The sequence below is a fragment of the Callospermophilus lateralis genome, chromosome 7 (assembly GCF_048772815.1).
Source record: "Callospermophilus lateralis isolate mCalLat2 chromosome 7, mCalLat2.hap1, whole genome shotgun sequence".
Classification (NCBI taxonomy): domain Eukaryota; kingdom Metazoa; phylum Chordata; class Mammalia; order Rodentia; family Sciuridae; genus Callospermophilus; species Callospermophilus lateralis.
The window spans coordinates 137,051,977-137,064,304 of record NC_135311.1 but is presented as its reverse complement, the minus strand read 5'-3'; the positions used below and the strand labels follow the sequence as shown (position 1 = coordinate 137,064,304).

Here is a 12,328-nt window from a genome sequence, read left to right as displayed (position 1 = left end):
TTTTTTTTTTCTTTTTCCGTTTTGGTGCTGGGGATTAGCCCAGAGGCACATAACCACTGAGCCACATCTTTAGCCTTTTTAAATTTTATTTTGAGACAGGGTCTTGCTAAATTGCTTAGGGATTCACTAAGTTGCAGAGGCTGGCTTTGAACTGGTGATCCTCTTGCATTAGCCTCCTGAGTATGCACCACCTTGCCCAGCAACCTCTGCTCATTTGTTGAAGGAGAGGGATATGGTGTCTTGTGGGTGTGTAATAGGGAGCTTCGACCTGATCATGGATGTCAGAGGAAAGACTGTTTTCCTCAGGAGGAGTTGCAGCTGGCTAGTTGCTGAAGTGGCAGGAAAAGGAGCACTATATGCAAAGGCCCCTTGACAGAGGCCAGTATGTGTTATAGACGGAGCTGGGGAATGTGTTATCACTGGAGACCCGAGGTATCATCAGTGGTTGTGAAGCCTTGAAGGCCACATTGAGTTTTTTTCTGTCTTCTCTAGCCATAAAAAGCCATTAAAGATGTTACTGCTGGGGCTGGGGTTGTGGTTCAGTGGGTACAGCAGTTGCCTAGCACGTGTGAGGCCCTGGGTTCGATTCTTAGCACCACATATAAATAAAATAAAGGTCCACTGACAACTTAAAAAAAAATACACACACACACACACACATATATATGTGTGTATATATGTGTGTGTGTGTGTGTGAATATGATGTTCCTGCTTACTTGTGTGGATAAGGTATGAGATGATCTGATTATTTTTATTTTTGCTGTACTAGGGGTAAAGCCCAGGATGTACCCCTGAGCTACATCCCCAACCATTTTTATTTTTTTATTTTGCGACAGGGTCTCACTAATTTGCCCACACTGCCTTGAACTTGTGATTCTCCTGCCTTAGACTTTTAAATGTCTGGGATTGCAGGTGTGTGCCCCTAAGCCCGTCCTGATTACCACAGGAAATGATAGTCTGTTTGCATCATGGAAAATGTTTTGGAAGAGGACCAGCATGGATGTGGGTGAGCTAATTAGAAAGCTGTTGCAGTGGTCTAGGCAAGACCAAAGTGATGGTAGTAGACTTTTTTTTTTTGGCAATGTTGGAGATTAAACTCAGGGTGGTAGTAGAGATGGAGAAAAGTGGAGGGGTTAATTCCATGGATACTTAGGGAGGAATATTGACAGAATGTGATCATGGGTTAGCTCTGGGAAGTGAAAGAGGAGGAGGAGCAGCTCTGAAAGGAGTCCTTTCAGATTCTTACGTGTGCATTTTGTTGAAGCTTGTGCCCTTTGTCTAGACAGGCAACACTGAAATGGTATAGGACTCCTGTGGTAGAGGGAGGGGATTGTGAGTCTGCTATGGGTTATGTGGTGCTCAGAGGGATCAGGCCTAGAGATCTCCCAGTGAGCTTATTGATGCCCAGTGTTCTGGGAGGGCAACGCAGGGAAAGCTTGTTCAGATTTTAGATTGACCCACTTCTACTAAGTTTCATGCTGGTTGATCTTGTCCTGGGACCGGACTCTGCATGGAGGGATAGGGTCTTTCATCCCGCAGAGGCCTTGCCACTGAGCCATGGGCCAGCTGTGAAGTGGCAACCAGACTCACCTTTGGCCCTGTATCCAAGGAGGCTGGCACGGGCTGTCTGAACTGGCTGGGAGGAGAGTGGAGGCTGGATGCTGGCTTCTGGAATGCACATTGCCTGCACTTGTCTAGATATTATCTGCAGATAAATGTCAATTGACTTTAACATCAGAAACAGTAAACTAATCATAACTCACTCAAACTGCTTGTTTTCTTGTGGGAATTTGTAAATTTCTTTAGAAATTTGTCTGTCTCTCTCTCTTTTTTCTCTAAATTTTCGTCAGTTTAATTGCGGATTGAGGTTTTTGCTTGTGAGTGTGAGGTAGTTGTCCCCAGAAGGAAACATTTGGGGCCAGGCCTGTTGGCCAGTGGTGCCTGTCTGCCTGTAAGTTGGTCTGTTTATTTGCTAGCCTGTCACTAGCTTATTTCCATAAAACACTTAAGTCTGGGGCTTTCTTAACTATTTTGTTGGGTAGTATTCTTCCTGACAGGCAATACATATTTGTTCTTGGCTCCAAATACATGTCTCAAGAAAATCCTGAGTATGGGCAAATGGTGCCCCCTTGTGGCTGTATCTGGTTTTCTAATTTTGCTTTGGGCTCTTCCTAGTCACCTTGAGCCAAGGAGGTAGCAAAAAAGAGGTGTGGCTCTCTCCTTGGTCCTTTCTCTGGACTTTGCTATTTCCATGGATTTTGTGATGGTCCCCAACCTCTCCTTCTTAACATCTGACTTCAGTCCTCCCAGATAAAATCAAGCCTTGTTCTTGAGGGCTGTGACAGTGAATCCAACAGTAGTCTATGTTTCTTGGCTAATTCACACTCGTGGGCTACTTCTTACAGACAGCTCATCGTAAAACACTGTAAATTTTTGAGAAACCAGTGGGAAATATAAGAAAGGGGCATTTGTGGGTGTTGTTTGAGAATAGAACATCTTTGGTTTTTTGTTGTCCATTGGGTGGCACTGTGATCTTATTTTCTGTTTGTGTTTCTCTTTGCAGCCAAGCTCTACTCCAAGAAGTGAAAATGTGGTGCCTCGAGAACCTTTGGTAAGTACCCAAGATATAGTATCATTTTCTAGTAATTAAAATACCATGTGAGTTTAAAGAAACCTTACAATCCCCTGGTTTGCATCAGCAATGTCCTTTCAAAATTAGATATTGTATGGAGACTTCCTGTGCATGACCTCTGACCTCTGTCTTCTGTTCTAGCATGTAGGGGTTAGTGAAATCTCTCCTTGTTAAAGCCTGGTCTTTTCCAGAACTAAAAGTACCCACCCTGCTTTGCGTGTGACAGTGAGATGTCTGAAACCTGGGAGGCAGTGTTGGAACAAGGTTGCTAGGCCCAGCCAGTCTGTCCTGGTTTGTATGAAACAGCCATTCTCTGCTTCTTTGGGTGGCCTTTAAGGAACAGATAAGGGAGGGAATTCTGATTTTTCCATAGGGCTCTGACAGGCATTACCAACACTACTATCTTTATAGACTGCTGATAGGGAAAAAGACTACTAAGTACTAAAGATAATTTTCTTCGCCAAATGCTTTTGGGTGGTGCTCCGAATCAGAATCCCTGCCTGCCTGCCCCATTTTCATTCTGTTTGGCATTTTATGGCCTGCGGCAAATCCTGTTGGCTGGGTAGTAGGACTGGTTCTTTACAAACCAGGTAAACTTTAGGGAAGAGCCAGTGTTAGGTTCAGTTTTTCGGAGCCTTTTCTCCCTTAGTGGTGACAGCAAGTTGAGGGGGCACTGCCCAGGCTTTTTTTCAGCAGTGCCTGCAGTTGTACCTGCTTTCTTCACTCTCTTCCTGACAGCTGATGGAGGAGATGACATGAGGTCCTTAGCTGGTATGATCAGGTCCAAATTCTAGTGTGTTCGAAGGCCTTCTTAGGTGGAGGGTGACATGGATCTGGCTGAGCTATAGACAGGCTGAGATGGTACAAGTGCTGCTAGGACTATTTCAGAGGAGTACTAACATTTGTGTCACCTGCTCTTACCAATATGGGCTCACTTCCAGCTCTCCCACAGTGGCCTCATTTTGCCCTTTGGTATTATTCCTTGGGGTGGGAGGCAGAGAAGGCTTTCCCAGCCTCTCAACTGGGAAGCTTGAGTGTGTCCCATGGGGTTAGCCTCAGAACCACTCAGGCTGAAGTTGTGATTTAGACGAAAGTCCAGATTGAACACAGTACTCCTCTTCAGTCTTTGTCTCTTTAGTCTCTTTTTGATCTATTGATGTAACTATTGATCACCAAAGAGTGGTGACACATACCTATAATCCCAGCTGCTCGGGAGGCTGAGATAGGAGATCACGAGTTCAAAGCCAGCCTCAGCAAAAGCAAGGCGCTAAGCAACTGAGTGAGAGTGAGACCCTGTCTCTAAATAAAATACAAAATAGATGGGGATGTGGCTCAGTGGTCAAGGGCCCCTGAGTTCAATCCCTGGTACCAAAAAAAAAAAAAAAAAAAAGAGTGGCCAGCCCATCTTTTGGGGCATGATTGGGCAAACTCTTTGGAAACCCTGTGTAGTTGGCATCCTCACTTACCTCTGGGCATGGGAGCCCTGCAGGGCTTTGCTCTGTTAAGATTTCTGTACATGGCTCTTTTCCTGCTGTATTATGCATCTGCTTGTTGGTCGGTTGTATTTTTATTTCTTTCTTTTCTGGGAGGCCCTGAGCAGTCTTCAAACCCTAGTAGCCTGTGATCGTCCAGAGTTCAGACTCATTCTCTCCAGGCCAACTCTACAATTACCTTATATTTAATTAATATTTTTTTCTCCTCTTTACGTACTTGCTGCATAATTGCTCAGAGGAAAGAAAACACATAGCAGCAATTTATATATATATAAAAAAACAATAATTAAAAAAAAAAAAACCCCGAAATAAACTCCCATCTCATTTGGGCTGATCCTGTGAGTTGGGTAATTAGGGCCCTATTAAAAGGTAGACCCTCCCCCCCCTTTTTTATTAATTTTTTTATATTAAACTCCCACAGTCTCTCAGTCATGCCCTTATTGCTTTTGGCTAACCATTTGCAGCAGCCTGATTAAATGAGGGCACCAGCCGAGTTGTATGGTCTTGTGTGAATAACTTCTTCCTCTTGGGAATGGCAGTGGAAGGGTGTCAGGCTGACAAGCCCTCTGAGGGATGGCTTGTGGGGCAGGTTGGAGACACAGGGCAAGTAGGAGGAGAGCCTGTGGCTGCTGTGGACTGGCAGCCAGCTAGGTAGATAATAGTCTCAGGGTGTTGGAGAGGCTATGGGGTGCCAGCCCTTGCCCACAGCTCTGCAAAGGGCTATGGTTTGAAGAAACTTAAGTGGTCAACCCCTTCCTCAGGGAGGGGGGTTTCTCAGGCTACTGTGTAACTGTCTCCTGGGGCTAGGCTCACCTCTGCCTTGAGGATGAGAGAGCAGACAGTTGAAGAGTAAAAGTAAACATTGTTCTTAATTCACATATTGTATTTGGGGAAGAAAAGGCATTTGTACACATGAAACAATTAGCACAAGACTGTATATAATTTTAGCAAGCAGCACAAATCGTATATAATTTGGGCAGAATTGTCTGGCTGGGAATCTTAGCGGGATCCTAGTTATTCGGAGAAGGAAGAGGGTGGTGGGTGGGGATTTAGGGATGGTTTTTGTGACACTCAAGCAAGGTCTTGAGGAATACATACTCCAGTATTGGGGGAATATCCTGCTGAGTTGTTTTGTTTTTAACTGATTGCTCCTTTCTCACAAAATTCCTTAATGGAAACTGCCTGGTCTCTACATTAAAAGGATTAAGTATCAGATGCTGAAGGCAAATAACCCTGTTTTATTATTTTTTTTCCAGAACTAGATGATCTCTTTGAATAATTTTTCTCTTTATTAGAAAAGCGAGGGAGCTGTGTGTGGTGGTGTAAGCCAGGAATCCCTGTTTTCTTGGGAGGCTGAGGCATGAGTATTGCAAATTCGAGATCAACCTTAGTAATTTAGGCAGGCTCTAAGCAACTAAGTGAGACTCTATCTTAAAATAAAAAATAAAAAGGATGTAGATTAGCACCCAGGGGATGAAGTCCTTGGGTTCAATCTCAAAGAAAAACGAAAAAAGAAGGATTGTCGGTGTAGCTCAGTGGTAATGTGCTTGCAGAGCATGGCTGAGGCCCTAGGCCCTGGGTTCCATTCCTAGCACCACAAAAATTTTGAGGCATCTGCTTTTTTTTTAACACAATGCCTTTATTTTTATGTGGTGCTGAGGATCAAATCCTGGTCCCGCCTGTGCTAGGCAAGCATTCTACCGCTGAGCCACAATCCCAGCCCTTTTTTTTTTTTTTTTTTTAAGATGAGGTTTTGCTGTGTTGCCCAGTCTGGTCTGGAAATCCTGGGCTTAAGTTATCCTCCAGCCTCAACCTCCCCAGCAGCTAGGACTGTAGGCGTGTGTGAACACTCCCAGCTTGGCATCTGCATTATTGTTTTGCTTTCTTTGCTAAGGTGGGAAGGCCTAATTTTCATTCCTATCCTCTCTGGATCATAAAAAAATGTCTTGTAGTGGTGAGAAGTATAATTGTGTAGTCTCTAAATGACACATTTGTGTTTATAGCCATTCCCTGGCCTTGATTCTAGTTGAGTAGTAACCCTACATGTTGCCTTCTCTGGTCTCTTCAGTTCTCCCCTGCATCCTGCTCTCAAATAAAACCAACCATACCACCCAGACCATATTAGTGGGATAATAGTTGGTTTATAATACATTCAGTGCTGGGGAGTGCTGAATAGACCAGTCTTGATAAATTCAGTAAACTGGATTTGAAATTCTCTGATTGTTAGTGATAGAAATTATTAATTACTTTTCTCAATTTATACTCTTTTCATAAGCTTTGCCTCCTAGGACAGGAATTTTGATAGCCCTCCAGAGGGCTGACCTCCAGTTTCTCCCAGACCTGTTGAAAATCTGTGATTTTCCTACAGCCTTTTGCACACGTGCTTGTCCTCAGGCTCACATATCTGTTTCCCATGCAGCCCTGGCAGGTTGAAGCCCTGCCTGGTAGGTCTGTAAGAATGGGGTGAAGGGCTGGGGGTATAGCTCAGTGCTGGAGTGCTTGCTTGCCGTCTTGGCTTCCATCGTGTGTGTGTGTGTGTGTGTGTGTGTGTGTGTTGAGGGGAGCCGGTACACACATGAAATGGACAGTTGTCTGAATGGGGCAACTTGGTTCCTGTCTTGCTTGGATACCTTTTGAGGTTTTCTTTTGGTTATATGATTTTTGGTCACTTAAAGTAAGCAATAGCAAAGGTTTTGTTACACATCTGCTCACTTGTCTCAGCATGGCTTCTTGGCATTTGGCCGTGCTGTTGCTCACCCACTTTACACAGTACATGTGGTTTTGGCTCAACTAGAATTTTAGCTTTTTGCTCTTTGACATTGGGTTCTTTCCAATGGATGAGTCTTCTGCCATCCTTTCTTCCTTTAACTTATAGATATAGGGTTTTATTTTTTATTTTTTTGGTTTTCTATCTTGGCCCTGCAGATCCTCCAAAATAATCCCAAATCCAATTCCATGTATTTTTAAAAAAAATGATAATTTCCACGTTGTCAGCTTTACTAGGATACATGTTTTTATTCTTAATTTTTACATGTAAAGATGCTGTGCAGTTGCAGATCCAGAGCTTTGCAAACTTCTCCATCTCAGTAATTTTGCCCTTGGGGTACAAATGGATCCTCCTGTAGCCTTGGGTTTTTCCCAGAGAATAAGTGGAATCCTGTCCAGGAGGTTCCACTGTATGTGTTTGAGCTCAGTCCCTCTGAAGAAGCCCTTAGATTTTATACTTGGGGTGCCTAAGATTTTTCTTTTTGGTTTTTAGGATAATTTTTCAGAGGCTGATAATCAAATGACCATTAGTATCTTGATGGATTCTTTATTCTTGGCCGGGAATGGTGGTGCATACCTGTAATCCCAGCAACATTGCAGGCTAAGACAGAAAGATTGTAAGTTTGAGGCCAGCCTCAGCAACTTAGTGAGACTCTGTCTCAAAATAAAAAATAAAAAGGCCTGGGAATATGGCTCAGTGGTAAAGTGTCTCTGGGGTTAGTACCCTGTCACTCCCCTAATCCCACTTAAAAAAAAAAAAAAAAAAAAGGATTGCTATAGCTAGTTTCTTGTCTCCTGAAGATCTCTAGCCTGTTGCTGGCACAGTCTCCCTGGTATTTGTATTTTTAAAAAAATTTATTTTATTTAAAAAATATTATATTATTATTTATTTAAAAACTTATTTAGTTATAGATAGACACAATAACTTTATTTTATTTTATTTTTTATGTGGTGCTTAGAATTGAACTGAGTGCCTGACATACGCCAGGCAAACGTGCTATCACTGAGCTACAACTGCAGCTGGAGTTTGAACCCAGGGGTGCTTTAACACTGAGCTGCCTCCTTAGTCCTTTTAAAAAATTTTGGCACAGGGTCTTGCTAAGTTGCTGAGGCTGGCCTCAAACTTGCAGTCCTCCTGCCTGTGCCTTCTGAGTTGCTGGGACTATAGGTGTTCACCACTATGCCTGACTCTTTACAACTTTTGTGGTTAGCAAACCTTGGTATACTGGCTGGCAGGCCCACTGTGATTCTCATTTTTTTCTCACAAAAACGTTTCTGAAGAATAACATTCACATGCTTGATACACTTCTTTTGTGTATACTCATGTATGCCCATGTATATATGCATGTAGATAGCATAATACATATATTTCATTTTATAAAATTCAAAGCATTTTGTGGGAAAATAAAATTGATGTTGATACTGTGTTCATGAAACTGGTTTACAAGCACATGAGTAATGAAACCAACCATTTAGAGATTTCAAGAAATTGTCACTTTTCTAGGATAAATAAATATATATGGTAATCCTAATTTTAAAGTATTAAATATTATTGGTTGATTTCTGTGCAGTAAGGGCTTTTGAAGTAGCTGTCATTTCTACCTATTGCCCATAGGGGAAACATTATTGGGATAGTCCAAAATCCATCTATGTATGTATGTAAGTATGTATGTAAGAGATAGGGTCTCACTGTGTTGCCTAGTCTGTCCTTGAACTCATGATCCTCCTGCCTCAGCTTTCCAAATACCTGGGACCATAGGAGTGTGTCTTTGTACTTGACTCTGCTCTTATTTTTAAAAAATAAATCAGACTGCAGGAGTGGCTCAGTGGTAGAAGGCTTACTGAGCATGCACAGGCCCTGGGTTCTATTTCTTGAGGGGGTACTCCTCACAATTATTGCTGAGAAACTTGGAATGGAAGTCCAATGTAAACAACAACTGAAGGATGGGGCTCATGGTGTACATCGCTCATGGTGAGCATGTCATTATGTGACTAGATGCAGGATACTGAGCCTCAGACTCAACTTTTAATTTATTTTTTTTGGTGGGTGGGTACCAGGGATTGAACTCAGGGGCCCTTGGCCACTGAGGCACATCCTCAGCCCGATTTTTTGTATTTTATTTAGAGACAGGGTCTCACTGAGCTGCTTATTAGCACCTCACTTTTGCTGGGGCTGGCTTTGAACTCTCAATCCTCCTGCCTCAGCCTCCCAAGCCGTGTGGGCTCAGCTCAGATTTTTAGATAGAAAAAAATGTTGGCTTTCCTGCTACCCCTTAGTGGCTCTTCATCAGTATAAATCTTCATGGAAGAAAGCATTTCTTTAAAATGCTAATGTGGGACTGGGGATGTGGCTCAAGCAGTAGCGGTAGCGTGCTCGCCTGGCATGCGTGCAGCCCGGGTTCGATCCTCAGCACCACATACAAACGGAGATGTTGTGTCCACCGGAAACTAAAAAAATAATAAATAAATAAATTTTCTCTCTCTCTCTCTCTCTAAAAAAAAAAAAATAAAATAAAATGCTAATGTGCATGTATACCAGCTCTGGGTTGGGAGAGCGCTTGAGCTCCTACCTATTCTGCTGGATGTGGGAAGGAAAACTGGTTAGAACCAAATGCCAAAATGGATGAACTTGAGGAAAGCCTCATTCCATTTCTGGATGGTTATAATCTCTAGGCCACTTACTGATTTTGAAATTACTGCCTCTTCCTGCTCCATCCTTCCTATTATAGTCTGAGGTAGTTTATGGAAAAGACTAGGTGGTGCCCTTTAAGTTGTTTCCTCTTTCAGGTAAATGAAGAGGTTGTTTTTCAGTTTGGAGGTATCCTTTTACAAATAATTATTAGATGAATCAAAACTCTTAGGAGTAATAATTAAAGAAATGGAATTTGAAATAGTTCTTCACCTTTGTTTATACTTCAGGCCTCTGGCTTTCATAGTAATACTTTATATTTGCTATAGTTCCTGTAATCAGAAGCTTTGCCTCTTGGATAACAGAGCACAGTCCTTTTTCGGAGATGTAGTAATTGAGGTACTGGGCATTTATGTGCCTTTTCTCAGAGCCACACTGTGATGCGGGAATTTGGTTTTTCATCTTGTCCCAGCATCATTCTTTCAGAAGGAATCATTCTTCTGCCTTTGCTCCTGGAGGTGTAGCTTAGAGTGAGTTCTCTAGCTGTCCTACCACTGTTGAAGACTGAATCTACAATTCTTATTTGGGCAGAGGGACAGTCCTAAAATATTTTTCCTTTGTTTAAACTTCATCATCATCTTATTTGAAATTTTCACATAAAAGAAGTATCATGCCTAAAGGGCGTGGCATCAGGTGAACCCCCTGTAGCTCCCAGTTTGAAAGCACAGAGTTTTTTGTTGTATGTGGGACAGTCAGGTGCCCTACGTTTTCCAGGATCATTTCAATATAAAACATTTGAGCCCATTGTCAAACTAGGCAGACTGATTTTTGGTTTGAAAAATATGATCTTGTAGTTAATCCCCCTGTGCGCTGTGCAAAGCCGCAGGAAGATAAAGTGGTGCTTTGGAGAAGGACGCTTTCACCGCCCTTCCTTCTTCCCTCCCAGCTCTCCTTTCTTTTATGGTTTGTAGTTATAACCAAGATTTATGCTTGTTGCTCCACAAATCTTCTCTCTGCCATTATGAGTTTGTCTGAGCAGTCTAGAGATGGGGCCGACACTGAGTGATTCCTGAGGTAAATCTACCCGGGGGCACTCCCTGTCAGTTGGAGGCAGAGAGGAGCTAGTGCACACCCCCAGTGGAGCGCCAGTGTGGATAAATTACCCTGTCGAGAAGAAGGCAGGCCTCCACCTTTGTGACCTCGTGTCCTAGCGGCCACCCTGGGCCACAGCTCCCCATCTGTGCAGAGTCCATGGGGTGGTTCTCGGGGTCAGTGATCACTTCCTTTCCCCGCAGCATCTGCCAAGAGGCTGTTCTCTGCTGTGTCAGCTGTTGCCCAGCCAGACCCATTTTCCCCAGCTTCGTGGTCGCAAGGAATTGCTAACGGAGACTGGCACGAAAGATGATTGTTTGTACAATTGGTTTAGTTGTTCCACACTTCAGTGAAAATAGATTTTAGTGGAGAACGGGGACAAACATTTATTAAACATCTTTTGTCCCATTCTTTGTGTTTTCCCATTGCCATGTTTTTTTTTTTAAAAAAACATATATTTTATTTTTTAGTTGTAGTTGGACACAATACCTTTATTTTATTTATTTATTTTTATGTGGTGCTGAGGATTGAACCCCGGGCCTCATGTGTGCTTGGTAAGCGCTCTACCGCTGAGCTACAACCCCAACCCTGCCATGCCCTTTTGTTTTGTGTGTACTTTGGAAAGCCCTTCAAATCTCTTATGAGAAGAAGTAGGGTAGCAGGAATCTATTTTTAAAAATGTGTCAGGAGCTTGCATTGGACATACTCCTCTAATTGACTGACTTGCTATCTGGCCCATGGAACCCACTCCCCAGGTCTGTGTTCTGACAAGGCAGCTTGGCCAGTCGCTCCCACACTTGGTGGCCTGTTCCTAAACCCATGTGTGCCAAGTGTGCTTGTCATTGAACTAGGCCATTTTGTTGAATATGGTGTAAATAGGTGAAATAGATATGTGGAAAGAAGATTCTAAAGTATAATATAGTCTATAAAGATTAATGTGAAAAGAGTGTTTTATAAAAACTAGTTAAATGCTTTGGTAAATGCAAACTGCTAAAAAGATTGCTGTGAAGTTAGGTGTATGACAATAGTTAAACATGGGACAAGATCATAAAAATCTAGAAGGATTTCATACTTTGATTACTAATGTGTGTAAGTTCTTGCTTTGCTTTAGAAATTGTGGAGGGTGCGTTATGGGTGGGGTTTATGTAAGAGAATCGTCTGGCAACTTCAGTTTGTGGGCCCACACTCAAAGAAAGCTGTTGGCTGTACATCAAAAGATTAGTGAATGACTGTACATTTATAGGTTTTCAGTTAATATAAAATGTGGAAGGTATGTAGAGTTAGGACCCATTTTTAATGATTCTCTGCCTTAACTGATTTTTTGATTAACTGAGCAATTATTAGCTCGAATCCTATAGGCTGATAGGGTTTCTACTATGTAATACACTGATGTTGGCACTGGTTTCTTTGTTTTTATTTTATTTGATTCTCACACACCTGTGAGGATTATCCCTGTCCTCATTTTACAGTGAGGAAACTGAGGCCAAGGTCAGTCAAGGTACTGTAGCTAAAAATGGTATAACTGGAATGTGAAGTCCCGTATCTATACTGTCCAACTTGAGCAGATATGGAGCACATGTCTGGGTATAGTGTGGACCTCGCTGTCAATGGCGCTGGTACTGTGGGAGGGGGCTCTGTGGTCAGGCCTCAGCCCTGCCAGGCTGCTGGCTGATCTGCATTTCCTCTCTGAAGTTGCTGCCTTACTCTGCGTTCCCT

The 12,328-nt window shown here is 42.7% G+C and overlaps 1 protein-coding gene across 1 annotated transcript in view; it reads left to right on the top strand.

The window, feature by feature from the left end:
* The window catches only part of Pex14 (peroxisomal biogenesis factor 14), a 136,889-nt gene that overhangs the window by 12,252 nt on the left and 112,309 nt on the right, over nucleotides 1–12,328 (top strand). The window contains exon 2 of the mRNA XM_076861318.2: nucleotides 2,564–2,611. Within this exon, the coding sequence (XP_076717433.1) occupies nucleotides 2,564–2,611 (48 nt within the window). The remainder of the gene's footprint in view (nucleotides 1–2,563; nucleotides 2,612–12,328) is intronic.